Source organism: Rhamphochromis sp. 'chilingali' (assembly GCF_963969265.1).
Source record: "Rhamphochromis sp. 'chilingali' genome assembly, chromosome: 16".
Lineage (NCBI taxonomy): Eukaryota > Metazoa > Chordata > Actinopteri > Cichliformes > Cichlidae > Rhamphochromis > Rhamphochromis sp. 'chilingali'.
Window position 1 is genome coordinate 91,525 of NC_137943.1, and position 16,756 is coordinate 108,280.

At 43.0% G+C, this 16,756-nt stretch overlaps 1 protein-coding gene across 8 annotated transcripts in view; it reads left to right on the forward strand.

Moving 5' to 3' along the window:
- The window catches only part of LOC308412589 (ADAMTS-like protein 2), a 64,785-nt gene that overhangs the window by 16,346 nt on the left and 31,683 nt on the right, over positions 1-16,756 (forward strand). For 5 of the 8 annotated variants that reach the window (XM_080907064.1, XM_080907066.1, XM_080907061.1 and 2 more), the window contains 5 exons: positions 2,019-2,094; positions 2,202-2,304; positions 2,461-2,606; positions 3,397-3,520; positions 4,769-4,849. In XM_080907064.1, coding sequence (XP_080763190.1) covers positions 2,019-2,094; positions 2,202-2,304; positions 2,461-2,606; positions 3,397-3,520; positions 4,769-4,849 — 530 coding nt within the window. Of the gene's footprint in view, positions 1-2,018; positions 2,095-2,201; positions 2,318-2,460; positions 2,607-3,396; positions 3,521-4,768; positions 4,850-16,756 lie in introns of all 8 variants that reach the window. The other 3 variants (XM_080907062.1, XM_080907063.1, XM_080907067.1) reach the window with 3 other exon arrangements.

Here is a 16,756-nt window from a genome sequence, read left to right on the forward strand (position 1 = left end):
TCTGGTCATTTGTTCTGACACAAGCTGTTGGGGAGTTATATAATATTTTTAACCAGTTTATGAAAGAGGATCCAAAACCAAATTTGTGTAAAGTTGCAAATAGAAATTTCCAGTTAACTCTGTCAAATGCTTTTTCTGCGTCTAAAGAGAATATTGTAGTTTCTAGGTTTTTACTTTATGAGTAGTCTATCAAATTAAGTAATCTACGTGTATTTGTTGATGAGTGCCTACCTTTTATGAAACCAGTTTGGTCAGGATGAATTAAGAGGGGGGTTATTTTCTCCAGTCTCTTTGAGAGAGCTTTGCAGATTATTTTAATGGAAGCAGATACAGTGAGAGAGGTGTGTGTTTGGGAGATATTAACGCTGTAATGAAAGACAGATGCTGTAACTCTCTGTCCTCCCAAAGTTACACACAAACACATAAATAAGGCTATTTAGTCTCTTCTTTTAGTTCAAAATAACACACACACACGATGGCCTCCTCCTAAGAAACAGATCCACTGCTTTGGCTGCTAAATAGTTTACTGTGTTTACGTCTTACTGCTGTAGGAAAGGAAGTTTTAATGAGGCCAGTACGAGCTGTAAATGTTCTCCTTCGGTCTGTTCCCACAGGCTGCAGACAAGCTTGCTGGGTTTCTACAGTGGTGTCGAGCTTCTTCTGCCATGGCCCACTTTGGAATCTGAAGAAAAAGTTTTATCCCTTTTTAATGATTATGATTTTAAAAAACACATTTGAATTTTACCTGAACAACAGTCGGGTTAGAGCTGCAACATCCCACCTACAGTGACTCAGTCTGAGAACAACAGAATGAAGTGATGATCCTAAAATGGCCTTTGCTGGGTGGGAGTATTTATGTGTCTCTCTTTGTCTTCACCCTGTGATATATTGGTGAGTTAACCCAGGTGTGTCCTGTCTGTGCAGGGATAGGCTCCAGCTCCACTTCATTTTGACCAAAGCGATTAAGAAAAACGGATGAATTTAGCAGGCAAATAAAGATACCCACTGTGCCACAGTAACCATGGTGTAGCTAGTGGGCAGTGGAAGGAAAGTGCAGGATTAGGCATGTCCATTCAAGAAAATCAGTCATCTCTAAGAGCTTACCATCTAAGGTAAGACCTGGACACTGTTGGTGGGTAGCTTGGTGACATCATCCATGATACTCAGTTATACACAGTTTATTTATTGTCAGTATGTTGGTGTGATGGACACAGGAATTATGATGGTCACAGGAATTATTAGAAAAACCAGGGTTTCCATTTAACCCCCAAAAATTATATTTACAAAAATAACAAACGTTGAGCTCATAAAAGAGGTCAAAGAAACAACTCTAAACTCAGCCCAAACAAACATAACTGACCTAAACAGGAAATGACACACAAGGGTTTATATAAGGACTGATCAGACCACCATGACACACGAGGGGTAACTAAATAAAACGCAATCATAAACCACAAAAATTATGCAGTACAGCCTGGTTTGTTTATAAAGTCAACACCAAAGAAGAACGTCAAAATCACTGAACCCTAAACTCAAATATGTAATCAAATACAAAAGCTTTTTTTTTAACATTGTCTCCTTCAGCAGGAAGTGGTGGTGCGGTCCAATTATCCCTCTTTGTATTTAAGGGCTTTAAACCCTGGCCTCCACCTTTTGTCTGGTAACTCTCAGGGATCATGGCAGGTAAGCAGCAAGTAAAAGAAACAAAGCTTAGTCAAACAAAGTAATGAACTGGTATGAATACATAACCTAAATGTGCGCGCTTACAAAAAGAGCAAATGTATCCAAACCAATCAATAAACTTATTGGAAACTAAAGTGTGTTCTTGTGTTCAAATGAAGAAATGAAAATACAAGAGTTACCGACTTTCGAGTGTGGCCGTGGGTTTGGCCATCACAGTTGGCAAATTGAAGCTTTGGTGTGAAAGCACAAGCTGCCAGCAGCACTGCAGTTAGATGAACGGTGTCATTAATAAAAGTGTTGATCATCCTGCACCCTGACACTCCTGTCTGTCTCAGGCTGTCCTCCACTCAAAATGTTAACAGCTCCTGTTGTGTTGGCTCCCCTAAGAAGTACCAGCTCTGTTCAAAGCAGGTATGATATTGATCCTTTACTGATTGATTACAATAAGGAAACGGTAGAAATAAGCATTGAAGCTTTTGTCTGTGTTTGTTCGTTTTGTGTATGTATTTGTTTTGTAGCCGTGTCCCAGCACCAGTGTTAGCTTCAAGCAGCACCAGTGTTCCCAGTTCAACTCTAAAGCCTTTGGAAGGAGATACTATCAGTGGATACCCCTGTACCCAGGTCAGCCTCATGTGTCAGTTCACTTTCATCATCTACGTTTGACGATGCAACAGTAGATACAACATGTGAAGATTGTGTATTTGACACGATGTAGCCAGTGCAATTTGTTGATGTTGTTAAAGAAATGCTTTCTTAAATGTGTCCTTCCCCATGTAGCCGATTACATCAGCATCTCCAATAGACCATGTGACCTGCAGTGTACCACCATCAGTGGTGAGCGACAGCTGCTGGTTCCTGCCCACGATGGCACCTCCTGTCGGGATACTAAAAACCATGGAGTGTGTATCGAGGGGATGTGTCAGGTAACCAACCAGAAAAAGTTCAGATGCTTTTTTACTGTAGAAAATCTTAATGAAATATTTTCAACATCATAGAAAATACACTCATTAGCTGCTTCGTTAGCTTGTACGCCGTGGTGTTCATTCAACAAGGCGCTCAGACTTTTTCGTCTACTTTGGCATGATGGCACAGGTGCTGCAGCTTTGTGGTCAGCATTTTCATGATGTTCCACTACATCCCACAGCTGCTCTGTCAGACTCATTGTGCTCGTCATGCATGATGCTTTTAATTTACCGCCGTGATTTCTCAGGCAGTCTGAGATGATATGAGCTGTTTGGTTCGAGTATCTGTTAGAGGAGGGTAAACTCTGCAGAGGAGGACGCAGCTGCTGTCAGTACTGAGGCATGCTGGGAACAGCCTTCACCTTTCAACACATGGTTTCACTTCACTATAAAGAAGTTCTTTGTATGTTCTGCCGTCGCTGTAGCAGGGGGGGAGCTAAAGGAGCTGACATTCATGACCTTTCTTCTTGAACCCAGATGTGGGGCAGCTGACTGCCCTGTTGGGCTCCACGTCACCTTTCCTCCCCACTCTGACATGTGGTTGAACTCGGCTGTGTTTAAAAGTGTGCTTTAAAGAGCAAAACATGTGAACACCTTCACCCAATCACGTGGCTTGGAAGAATATATTTCCTGGTAGTAAAAATTCAAGTCAGGTGTTTCTGGTTGTTGTGAGAAAAAGCTGCATGAGTGTTGTCTCTGAAGAACAAACAGTGTCACATGTATGTGTATTATGTCTGCTCCTCTGTTCCAGCCTGTGGGGTGTGATGGGGAGCTGTACAGCAGTAAGACTGTAGACAGATGTGGTGTGTGCGGAGGAAACGGGACATCGTGCCAGCGGATCTCTGGATCCTACAGGAAGGCACTCACACAGTTAGGTAACACACACACAGATAACCACATTCAACATATCTAACTGGCACAGGATGAGCATTTAGTGATTGTTTCACTCATCAGACAGCTCAAGGAAACCATTATCTTTACAACCACCTCAGCGAAATCCACTGCACGGTGTCCTGTAAACATGTGTTGTCATAGAAGCCTGAAACCGGGGTGGATGACTCCATGATGTCTTCACCCCCTTCTGCTGGTTTGTTACTACGCTGCCCGCCAGCAGGCTGCCCGCCAGCAGGACTCTCGAAGCGAGGGAAGCTTTTTCAACATATTTTTTAATGCCTTGATTTTGCCTGCAAGGAGCCAGACTTTGTAATCTTTTTTAAAAAAATTGGTCTTGAACATTAATGTTCTTGAATTTATGAGTTTTTATTTGGACACGGGAATGTTTTTCAGTCAGTTAAATAACTTTACATTGATCCTGACATCATTCTGTTTCTACACATAACAGAAAACTTAGCAAAGAAGACATTTTAAATTGCATCTGTAGGCAATTTATTGCTAGCAACACATACACCAGTTTGTTCTTAGTTGGACCAATGAAAAATGTTGTTTGACAGCATGGTTTTGTACCAACACGGCTTCCCAAAGAGATATTGCAATGAAACTTGGCATATTGCAACATGGTGTAAAGTACGTTCTTAAAACATCAGAAGAAACAGGAGAAGTTAAGGACAAAAGAAGTGGCACACCTGAAATTCTACAGCAGATGAACAGTTATGTCCTTCAGTAATAAGGAAAATATCCAGCAAAGACCTGACAGGATCTGAGAAATGCATCTGACCCTTCGGCTGATTCATTTACTTTCCACAGAAGCCTCATTAGACGTGCTCTGAATGGAAGGACGGCTGTCAAGAAGCCACTGTTAAGGAACAGAAAGAGGGAGAACAGGCTGAAGTATGCCACATTAGAACTGGACTGGAAATCGCAGGCAACGTAACTCTTATGGAGTGATGGATCCAAACGGACTGGATCTAATCAGGAGTCCAACTGTCTACAGCCATGTTTCAAAGATGTTGGAGGCAGACGTCGACGCATGGTGTAATCCCATCGTGTGATGCAGTACCAGTGCATTAAAAACATACTTAGATAGGTTAGCCTTCGCCAGAGATCTGTCCTCACCAGACTCAGTCCTCGTATTCACAGAAATGTGTTCCTGCTGATAAACTCTTGGAGTGTTTTTTCTTTCCAATTGTGTTGCAGTTTAGTGACAAGTTTGTTTTTGTCATCAGGTTATGTGTTTATCACCAACATCCCAGCTGGAGCTTCAGACATTCAGATCATAGAGAGGCACAAGACGGAGAACATCCTGGGTGAGAACGTACAGCTTCTTTAAGGTCAATATCATCAGGGACCATGAGGGACCATGGTTCAATATCATCAAATATATGCATATATATCAGGGGTGCAACGATATTCGTATCGATATTGAACCGTTCGATACAGTGCTTTCGGTTCGGTACGCATATGTATCAAACAATACAAAATTTTTAATTTATTTTATCAACTTTCCTTCTGACGATGCTGTCTGTGTTGAGCACTCAGTGGATCTGCGTTCGACTACTCCGCCTAGGCTGCACTGTCGAGCGCAGATCCACTGAGCGCAGCACAAGCTAGCAAGACAGAAGCTAAGCTCGTTGCAACATGGCAAATTGAACCTCCCCCACCCTCATTCAGATCTGGCGTTTGGAACTATTTTGTGACTCATGTGACGTATGACCCTGAAGGTAAGCGCGTCATGGACTAAAGTAAAACAGTATGTTGGGTGTGCCACGCAATGCTCAATTACATGGGTGGGAGCTAGTGTGTTAGCGCAGTTAGCTCGTCTTGACACCGTCCAGCCCCATGCACAGGGCGATCCGCGGTAGCTCGTTAACGGAGATTTGCCGTGTTGTGGCGTTAACGTCATTTCAGATTAACGCTGACAGCACTAGTGGGAACACAACAAATATGACTGCACATTTACTCCGACATCATCCTAGTGCAAAGACAAGTGGAAGCAGACAAAAACAACAAGCACGCATGCTGCAAACGTTATGCTGGGCTTACACTGTGCGATTTTTGGCCCATTTTGAGCCGATTTTTGAGTCGTGCGACCGTTTTGGCGATCGGCCCGATTTTGGCCTTCATCGTGCGTCGTGCATCGTGTAGTATACGTGGGGTAATGCTGGGCAGACACTGCGATTTTTTCAGTCGCGTGATTCAGCTCCTGCTCAAACTGTACGATTGACTCGCAGGGGTTAGAAGTTCATAGGTCACGATGCAGGGTTTCACACTATACGGCCCGATGCTCTGATGCGACCTGAGTGCTCACACTGTGCGTCCATAAAATGAAGGTTATAACAGAAATTCTGTCGCTCGCTCTCCCTCTCTGTCTTTCACTCACACAGACACACCACCACCATCAGCTTTGCTAAATTGCTAATGAAAAACATGATCAGGCAGCTGTGATTGAGCAGCAGTGTAGATCCAACTATTTTCACGGTTGTTGTGGTCGTGATAATTTTGTGAGGCCACATGGAAAAGGCTCGGATGAGCTTGCCATAGTTCTACAAGTTGTGCCTCCATCGCTTGTGTCCAGATCACATGCTGCACTGCCGTGCTGCGCCGTCTTTTTCGCTGACATTTGTGTTTGCGCGTGCGCAGTGTGACTAACTGCGGTGACACCCTCACGACCAAGCGATTGATGATCGGGAGCTGGTCGTGAGGTGTTAATCGCTTCTCGTTACCCCACGTATACTACACGATGCACGACGCACGATGAAGGCCAAAATCGTGCCGATCGCCAAAACGGTCGCACGACTCAAAAATCGGCTCAAAATGGGCCAAAAATCGCACAGTGTCTGCCCAGCATAACACCGCGGTAAAGTGAGCCGTCATTTGTGAGCCGCGGTCAAGCCAGCCGCCTCCTATCCGCCGCATAAATTTCCTTGCGCTTTTACACCAGTCTTTACGGTAGCGCCTTTTCGCTTTATGTGCCGATTGAAAGACTATACCCGCGCGCGCACAAATTACAATGTAGCAGCCCGATACAGTCAATACAATTATGGAAATGTCAGAAATTCATTAGGCAAGGCAAGGCAAGGCAAGTTTATTTGTATAGCACAATTCAACAACAAGGTGATTCAAAGTGCTTTACAGAGACATTAGAAACAAGAACAAATAAAAAGCATGATTTAAAATTGAATAAAACAAGCAAATAAACTAACTAACTAATTAACAAACAAACAAACAAACAAACAAACAACAGTATATAAAATCAAAACAGATAAAATCAGAACAGTAGATAAAATCAGTAGTTAAATGTAAGTTTTGAAATTTAAGCTTAAAGTGTGGATTTGGTGCTTTATTCAAATGCAGCTGAGAACAGGTGAGTCTTCAACCTGGATTTAAATAAACTGAGTGTTTCAGCTGATCTGAGGCTTTCTGGGAGTTTGTTCCAGATATAAGGAGCATAAAAGCTGAATGCAGCTTCTCCGTGTCTGGTTCTGACTCTGGGAACTGATAAAAGACCGGATCCAGATGACCTGAGGGATCTGGATGGTTCATACTGGGTCAGGAGGTCACTGATGTATTTTGGTCCTAAACCATTCAGAGCTTTATAGGCCAGCATCAGAACTTTAAAGTCTATCCTCTGACGGACAGGCAGCCAGTGTAAGGACCTCAGAGCTGGACTGATGTGGTCCACTTTTTTGGTCTTAGTGAGGACTCGAGCAGCAGAGTTCTGAATGAGCTGTAGTTGTCTGACTGATTTTTTAGGTAGACCTGTAAAGATGCTGTTACAGTAATCAAGCCTACTAAAGATGAATGCATGGACTAGTTTTTCCAGGTCCTGTTGAGACATCAGATCTTTTATCCTTGATATATTCTTGAGGTGATAGTAAGCTGACTTTGTTATTGTCTTAATGTGTTTTTCTAAGTTTAGGTCTGCATCCATCACTACACCCAAATTTCTCGCCTGGTTTGTGGTTTTTAGATGTATAGATTGAAGTTCTCTGGTGACCTGTAATCGTTTTTCTTTGGCGCCAAAGACTATTACCTCAGTTTTGTTTTTGTTTAGCTGGAGAAAATTGTGGCACAACCAGTCATTGATTTCCTCAATGCATTTACCAAGAGCCTGTACAGGGCCTCGGTCTCCTGGTGACATTGTGATATATATTTGTGTGTCATCTGCATAGCTGTGATAGTTTATTTTGTTGTTGTTTATAATCTGTGCCAGTGGGAGCATGTAGATGTTAAACAGAAGGGGTCCCAAGATGGAACCTTGGGGAACTCCACATGTGATACTTGTCTGCTCAGATAAGATAAGATAAGATAAGATAAGATAAGATAAGATAAGATAAGATAAGATAAGATAAGATAGAACTTTATTAATCCCTCGGGTGGGTTCCTCTGGGAAATTCGATTTCCAAAAAAGCACAGCACCGACAGAAGTTACAGAGTTATACACACACACATATATAAATACAGAGACAATATAAATAAAATATACGAAGGGGATAAATAGAATAAATAGGAATAAAAATAAAAATACAAGTGAATTGCACATTTCAAGTATTGAGTCTATTGCACCGTTGACTATTTACAAAAGTATTGCACAAAAGGTATTGCACAGTGAGGTGAAGAGGCACTACAGCTTAGTTGTTCCCTCCTTTGTCCTCCTGTTTCCCCTCCCTCTCCCCTCCAGAGAGGAGTTAAACAGTTTGATGGCGTGTGGGACAAAGGAGTTTTTAAGTCTGTTAGTTCTTGTCTTTGGGAGAAGCAACCTGTCACTGAACAGACTCTTCTGATTGTTTATGGCCGTGTGCAGAGGATGTCTGGCATTGTCCATAATGTCCATCAGTTTCTTTAATGTCCTTTTCTCTGCCACTGTCACCAGAGTGTCCAGCTTCATGCCGACCACAGAGCTAGCCCTCCTGATCAGTTTCTCCAGCCTGGATGAGTCCTTCTTCGCTGTGCTGCTCCCCCAGCACACCACAGCATAGAAAAGTACTCCAGCAACCACCGACTGGTAAAACATCCTCAGGAGCTTCCTGCAGATGTTAAAAGACCTCAGCCTCCTGAGGAAGTACAGTCGGCTTTGGGCTTTTTTATACAGGTGCTCTGTGTTGCATGACCAGTCCAGTTTATTGTCCACCCACAGCCCGAGGTACTTGTACTTGTTGACCACCTCCACCTCCTCCCCCTCTATCTGAACCGGCAGTGGACCTGCTCTAGACCTCCCGAAGTCCACAACCAGTTCCTTAGTCTTTGAGGTGTTGAGTTGCAGGTGGTTTGTGTGACTCCATGCGACAAAGTTCCTCACCAGACTTCTGTACTCCTCTTCCTGATCATCCCAGATACACCCCATGATGGCTGTGTCGTCTGCAAACTTCTGAATGTGGCATAATTCAGAGTTGTAGCAGAAGTCAGAGGTGTACAGGGTGAAGAGAAGAGGGGACAGCACAGTTCCCTGTGGTGCTCCTGTGCTGCTGACCACTGATGTGAAGTTACCTATTGATACAAAGTATTTCCTGTTTTCTACGTATGTTTTGAACCAGTTTAGTACAGTTCCTGAAAGACCTGTCCAGTTCTCCAGTCGTTTGAGTAATATGTTGTGGTCAACTGTATCAAATGCTGCACTGAGATCCAGTAAAACTAGGACTGACATTTTTCCACTGTCTGTATTCAGACATATGTCATTAAACACTTTGGTCAGAGCGGTTTCAGTGCTGTGGTTCTGTCTAAAACCTGACTGGAAGGCATCGTAGCAATTATTCTGTTTTAAGAAGTAACTGAGCTGTTGAGAAACTGCTTTTTCAATGATCTTACTTAAAAACGGGAGATTTGAGATCGGCCTGTAGTTGTTCATTTGTGTCTTGTCAAGATTGTCCTTTTTCAGTATAGGTTTGATTACAGCAGTTTTTAGTGATTCTGGAAACACACCTGATAATAAAGAAAAGTTGACGATCTGTAACAGGTCTGACTCTAAAGTCTTTGAGACCTTTTTGAAAAAACTTGTTGGCAGGACATCTAAACAGCAGGAGGAGGAGTTCAGTTGACCTAAGATGTCCTCCAGGTCTTTGCTGTTAATAGGTTGAAACTGTTTCATGGTGTTTAAACAGTTTTTTGGTGGACACAGTACATATCCTGGATCTGCTGTTGATGTACCAACTGCTTGTCTAATTTTTTGGATTTTTTCAGTGAAGAATTTGGCAAAGTCATTGCAGGCCATGGTCGAATGAAGTTCAGCTGCCACTGACACAGGAGGGTTTGTTAGCCTGTCAACTGTAGAAAATAAGACCCGAGCATTATGGCTGTTTTTAGTGATGATGTCAGAGAAGTAGGACCTCCTTGCATTCCTCAGTTGTAAATTATAATTGTGAAGTTTCTCTTTATAAATGTCATAATGAACCTGGAGGTTTGTTTTTCTCCATCTGCGCTCAGCTTTCCTACACTCTCTTTTTTCATTTTTCACCAGTGTGGAGTTTCTCCATGGAGACTTTTTCCTTCCAGAGATAACCTTCACCTTAATGGGAGCAATAGTGTCCATTACATTTAACATGTTAGCATTGAAGCTATTGACGAGCTCATTGACTGACCCTCTGGACAGGTCAGGTGTTAATGGGAAGACCTGGTTAAAAATTGCACTACTGTGTTCAGTTATACACCGTTTTGTGATCACTGTTGTTGATATATTTGTGTGGGCTGAGATTTTACTTTCAAAGAAAACACAGTAATGATCAGACAGGCCCACATCAGACACAGTAACCTTTGAAATGCTCAGGCCTTTGGAGATCAGTAGGTCGAGAGTGTGTCCTCTATTATGTGTGGCCTCTGTTACATGCTGAGTCAGCCCAAAGTTGCCCAGAGTGTTACTCAGGTCTTTAGTCCCTTTGTCCTGAGGGTTGTCCACATGAATGTTAAAATCCCCAGCAATAATTACACAGTCAAAATCAACACAGGTCACAGACAGCAGTTCACTGAGGTCATTAAAAAAGTCTGTGCAGTATTTGGGAGGCCTGTAAACATTAAGAAACACAACTTTGGATGGGGCCTTCAGCTGTAAAGCCACATATTCAAAAGACTGAAAACTTCCAGGAGATAGCTGCTTACATTGAAATGATTCATTAAATAAGACAGCAACCCCTCCTCCTCTCCTGCTCGCCCTGACCTCACTGATAAAACTGTAGTTAGGAGGGGTCGTCTCGATGAGAACAGCTCCACTGTTACTTTGGTCCAACCAAGTTTCAGTTAAAAACATAAAATCAAGGCTGTGCTCAGTGATTAAATCATTAATTAAAAATGTTTTCCCAGCTAGAGATCTAATGTTTAATAAAGCCAACTTAAGTGTTTTAGAGGTATTACTTGTCCCCTCGTGTTTGGGAGCAGTCTGTGGCACACAAGGTATGTTTACTATGTTTAAAGATCTTTTAGAGTGCAGCTCTCTGTGTTTTGACCAGGCCACATGTCTCCTGTCACCTAAAAGTACAGAAATTTTAAAACCTTCTAGTAAACAGGGTCCCAGCTTCTCCTGGGAAAAGTCATCACTGCCATAATCCTCACAGCCCGGACCCTCCACACATCACACATCAGACTGCGGAGACAGGGCATGAAGAGGAACTAAGGGGGGCGAGGCTGGGCAATGTGACTTCGATTGCTCTGTTGAGGGTGGGGCTCGATGGCGAACCTTTGGCCGCTCTGGTGGGGGGTTTATGGGGGACAAAAAGGGATTGGGACGGGGGGTAGATCTGAGCCCAGCATTGACCCGCTCCATCATCTCCTCAGTGAATTTCAGGTGTGGGGAGGAGGGAGAAAGGGAGGGGGAGGAGGGTGATGGCCTGTCAGGGGTTTGGGGGACTGGGGAAGGTCGTGGTCCCTTGTCCTGGTCGTTGGTGTTGTTGAGAGAGTTGGAGGCAAATAGGGACCCCTCTTCTTGCCTTAGATGTCTCTCCTTTCTGAGGCTCTTCCTCAGATGCCATGGATGTCTCTCCTTTCTGAGGCTCTTCCCGGGTGGGGGCAAATGGAGCTCCTCCTCAAGGTTTCTGCTGGGCTTTGTCTGTTCTTGGAGTACTGTTTGTTCCTCTTTATGAGATAACTCCTCGTTTATCTCAGCCTTGGCACCAAGCACGGATGGATGACGTATGGAATAAAACAAGTTGGAGGTGAACAGTTTCACCCCTGACTTGTTAAAATTAAATCCATTTGCTTTGAACAGATGCCTGCGTTCCCAAAAAATATTAAAGTTGTCGATAAAGTGCACTGAGTGGTCAGCACATGCTGATATAAGCCATTTATTCAGTGTAAACAACCTGCTGAATCTCTCGTCTCCTCCTCTGACCGGCGGTACAGGTCCACTGATGAATACAGCTGCATTCAGAGAGTTTACAGTGTTTAATAATCCAGTAAAGTCCCGTTTCAGAACCTCCGACTGTTGTTTGGACACATCGTTTGACCCTGTATGCAGAACAATGTTTGTCACAGTTGGATATTCATCTGCAATTTGAAGAATTCTCTCCTTCAGGTTGTTGACCATATCGTTAGGAAAGCAGAGGACTTTAGTGTTCTTACCGCACATGCTTTGTACATCCTTTACGGCAGAGTCACCCACAATCAGAGTTTCAGGCCTAGCCTTTAGCTTTCCCCGTGGCCTTTCACTTTTCAACAGATTTTCAGACCTTATTTCGCTGCTTTTAGATGGATGGTTGTCCGATATAGATCCAGGGTCCTTTGATAGTGGAGCAAATCTGTTCTGCAGTTTCACATTCAGTTGTTTTGGAGGTTTGTTGTTAACCTTCCTATTCACGGTTGTCCAGTCCTGTTTCCTCCCGTATACAGGGGTAGAAGAGCTTCTCTGTCTCGTAGGAAGTGAAGGCCAGTCGGTTTCAGAGATTTCAGCTCGCTGTGCCCTGCCTGTGATACGTCCTCCCCCTTCCAGGAGACATGATTTATGTCTTGGTTTTGCACCAAGACAGTCTAAGGGGGGATTATCACTTGAGGATTTATAATAATGCACAGATTAAAAATCATCCTGAGTAGTTGATGTCCAACTTTCAACACATCCCCCCTCTGGGACACCTACTGTACCTGTGTGCCAGGTTTCACCCAGATTTACTGTAGAATTCCTCAGAAATTAACCCCTGTTAGGCCCTTAAAAAATGCACCCTCTAAAGGCCCTAGGGACCAAAAATGGTCCCACCCCTAAAGGTGCAATAAAAAGATTATATATTCATTTTTTCCCCACTTTAAATTGGTCAGTCTTTTAAAACTACTTCTCCCTGAAATATTCATATAAAGTTTTAATTATATTTTCGTTGTTTTAACCCTTTAAATCCCAGTTTTATTACATGAACGCCCTGTTTTTTTAGCCCCAAAAAACAAAAAAAACTAAATATTTTCAAAAAAAAACATTTGAAGTAATATTAGTTTGTTATTATAATTAGGCCTTTAGATGGACCAAAGATTGGCACCAACATTCATTTTGATCCACTTTTATTTTTTTTGCAGGAGCAGATTTAAAAAAATGCACCCTCTAAAGGCCCTAAGGACCAAAAATGGTCCCGCCCCAAAAAATGCAATAAAAAGATTATATATTCATATTTTTTTCCACTTTAAATTGGTCAGTCTTTTAAAACTACTTCTCCCTGAAATATTCATATAAAGTTTTAATTATATTTTCGTTGTTTTAACCCTTTAAATCCCAGTTTTATTACATGAGCGCACTGTTTTTTTAGCCCCAAAAAACAAAAAAACTAAATATTTTCAAAAAAAAACATTTGAAGTAATATTAGTTTGTTATTATAATTAGGCCCTTAGATGGACCAAAGACTGGCACCAACATTCATTCTGATCAATTACTATTTTTTCTAGGAGCACAGTAAATGTAATATATTGGTGATCATGTTTTCACTTTTTGATTATGTTAACTGCTTATTGGCACTTATTATTTACTTATTGCTTATTACCACTAAATACTATTACCTTGTTGTGTTCTAAAATAAAATAAAAAAATATGAAAATAAAAATACAAGGTCACTTTGAACAAGAAAACATTTATTTTTAGAACTTTAGAACAATGAACATGTGCTGTTTGGAATGGGGAAAGGTATGAGAGATGGGGGCTGGGGCTGGGGGGGGGCAGTCCTGTTCAGGTGGAGCAGTTGCTGCAGATGGTCAGGCTGTGCTCCTTGCATGCGCCCTTCCCACATTTGCAGCAGACGGTAAAGACCCTCCTTCTTCCTGTGCAAAGGTCACATTGCTTCCTCACCTTAGATCTGATGGCTGCAGAGGGGCCTGGAGAGGGATCTGCAGCAGCACCCTGCACCTGTTTCACATGCTCTGCTGTGTGGGAAGAGCGGGGAAGTCGCTCTCTCTTGGCAATGTGCGGTTGAACTAAGGTTTCTCCGACCTCCTCGATGTAGAGCCTCCTTCTGTAAGCTTTGCTTTGCTGCCAGGCTGGTTGAACCGTGGTCCACAGGACGTAACCATTATAGAGCGAAATGTCAATCAGATGGTGGAAAAGGGCTAACGGCCACCGCCTCGTTCGCCTCCTACAGGTGCAGGTGGCAACAGCCTAATAAAAAAACAAAACACACACACAAAAAAAACCCATTAAACCTACGTATATTTTACACAAGAATATATGAGCAAGAATGAATAAATTCGTGCGCAACTGATGCGTAATGACACCTACCTGATCGAGTTTGTCCACACCTCCCTTGGATTTGTTATAATCCTTTATTATGTGTGGCCTTCTCTTCGGCTCGTCGCAGACTCCTGGAGTGCGGTGTTTGGAGCTCATCAGGAGGACATTTCTGCTGCGGCGGGGGACGTATGACACGGCCGTGTGCGTCCTAGTGAAAGCAAAGACGGAGGAAAACACTCCTCTCCCCCTTGTCTGCAGCAGTTGTGGCGGAAGCTCGGGCTTGTTCTTCCTAATGGTGCCAACCAGGGTATTTTTTCGCCTGAGCAGCTCCTCTGACAGAGGGAAGGAAGTAAAAAAATTGTCACAGGTGACGCTGTGTCCCTGGAGCCCCTCTGTCAGCTCCAGAACCACTCGCATCCCCTGGTTGATCTCAGCGCGCCCACCGGCTGCTTTTCCCGTGTAGAGCTGTAGTTTCCAGGCATAAGACGTCTCTACATCGCAGACCGCCCATACCTTCAGACCATACTTTGCTGGCTTTTTGGGCATATACTGCCTGAAGGCGCACCTCCCTTTGAAAGGGACAAGTTGTTCATCCACACAAATTTCCTTGTTTGGCCAGAACATCATCTGGAGGCGATGGGTCCAAATATCCCAGATTTTGCGAAATGGACCCAGTTTGTCATCACGGTGTCTTGGTCTCGCAAGTCTGTCGTCGAATCGCAGAGCCCTGGTAATGTAGCGAAACCTTTTCTCGGACATGGTAGCCCGAAAAACCACCCGGCCGGATTTCTCACTCCAGAGACTGAGTGTTGATTCGTTTCGGGAACGGTAAACACCGGCCAGAATTAGTAGCCCCACATACGCACGCAGTTCATCGCTGTCCACGTCTTTCCAGTCAGCGATAGCATGTCTCCCCTGGAGATTGGTCATTGAGACGATATGCAGGATAATTTCATCGGTGACGAAAAGAGAAAAACTGGATTGTAGGTCACTGATCCGGGCGATGGCATAAAAAGTAGGTCCGGTGTGTCCCGTGGCCGCTGGAACGTAGCGGAGCGTCTCAGCGTTTGTCGGAGACCACTTTGTTCCATTTTTGGAAACCCACCCTGCCGATTCTTCCTCCATCTCTCCGCTCTCATTTTCAGACTCTGATCCATATGAGTCGGAACCGGACTCCTGCTCCTCCATTTCCTCCTCCGAAGAAATCTCCGCGTCATCCCCGGGGGATGACGAGGCGCTATCCCCCGTATCACTGCGGTCAAGTGAGCCCTCACTTACGAAGTCACAGTCAAGCTAGCCGCACCGCCAGCCGCACCGAAAATGTGGTTGCATTACTCTTACGCATATTACGGTATCGGTGCCGACTGGCTTAGAAACGCAGTGTTTTCTGTCCTGACACTACATTACTTCACAATCCACTCCCAGTTTTGGTTTATCTCCACTTTTCCCCCTGTGATCCACAGCCAAAATTACTGTACGGTTTTTGAGAAAATTGATAGTAAACTTTGCACAATTTACTCCACTGTACTTTTAATTTCCTCATCTGTGACCTCAGATTACAGGAAAACTATAAGAGGTGACGCAGATATTTCACTGGATTATGACTCTGGGTGACCCCCACTCTGCACCCTGTCATCCACAGCCAATATTACTGTACGGTTTTTGAGAAAATTGATAGTAAACTTTGCACAATTTACTCTACTGTACTCTATATATTCTCATCTTTGAGCTCAGATTACAGGAAAACTGTAAGAGGTGACGCAGATATTTCACTGGATTATGACTCTAGGTTGTCGCCACTCTTCACCCTGTGATCCACAGCAAAAATTACTGTACGGTTTTTGAGAAAATTGATAGTAAAATCTTCCCATTTTGCTTTACTGTACTCTACATATTCTCATATTTGAGCTCAGATTACAGGAAAACTGTAAGAGGTGACACAGATATTTCACTGGATTATGACTCTGGGTGACCCCCACTCTGCACCCTGTCATCCACAGCCAATATTACTGTACGGTTTTTGAGAAAATTGATAGTAAAATCTTCCCATATGCAGTAATTGTATTTGAATTAGTTAAATATGAGTGGGCAACTCTGACCATGACAAGACTGCATTTACTTTAAGAAATTAATAAAAAAAAATGCAGACATATTGTTGTCATTATTTCTACTCTTCAATTTGATGTGTTTTTTCTTTAAGATAGTATCAGAAGTTGCTCCTCCACCATGAAAAAAAAAACAGCTGCATGTATTCTTTTACTACATCCACGATTCTCCTCTGTGGTCTTCCTCATTCATCCTGTTTGGAGCTTAATGTTCAACATCCTTTAACTATTAAAATTACAGAAGTAGAAGAAAGTAATCATCAGAGCAGGAATCATGATAAATGATAAATAGATTACCAGTACATGAAAACATAACATTTGCATAATTTCTCTGATAACCCTGCATTGGATGGGTTTATTAACGGTGGGCTGAAATTGTACTATAGTCTGCTGATGAGGAACTTTTTTGAATGTTGAATTAAATGTCCTCCACAATCTGTATATGAATTGTCATTAAAACCATAGAGATTCTTACTTATAAAGGAAAGAAA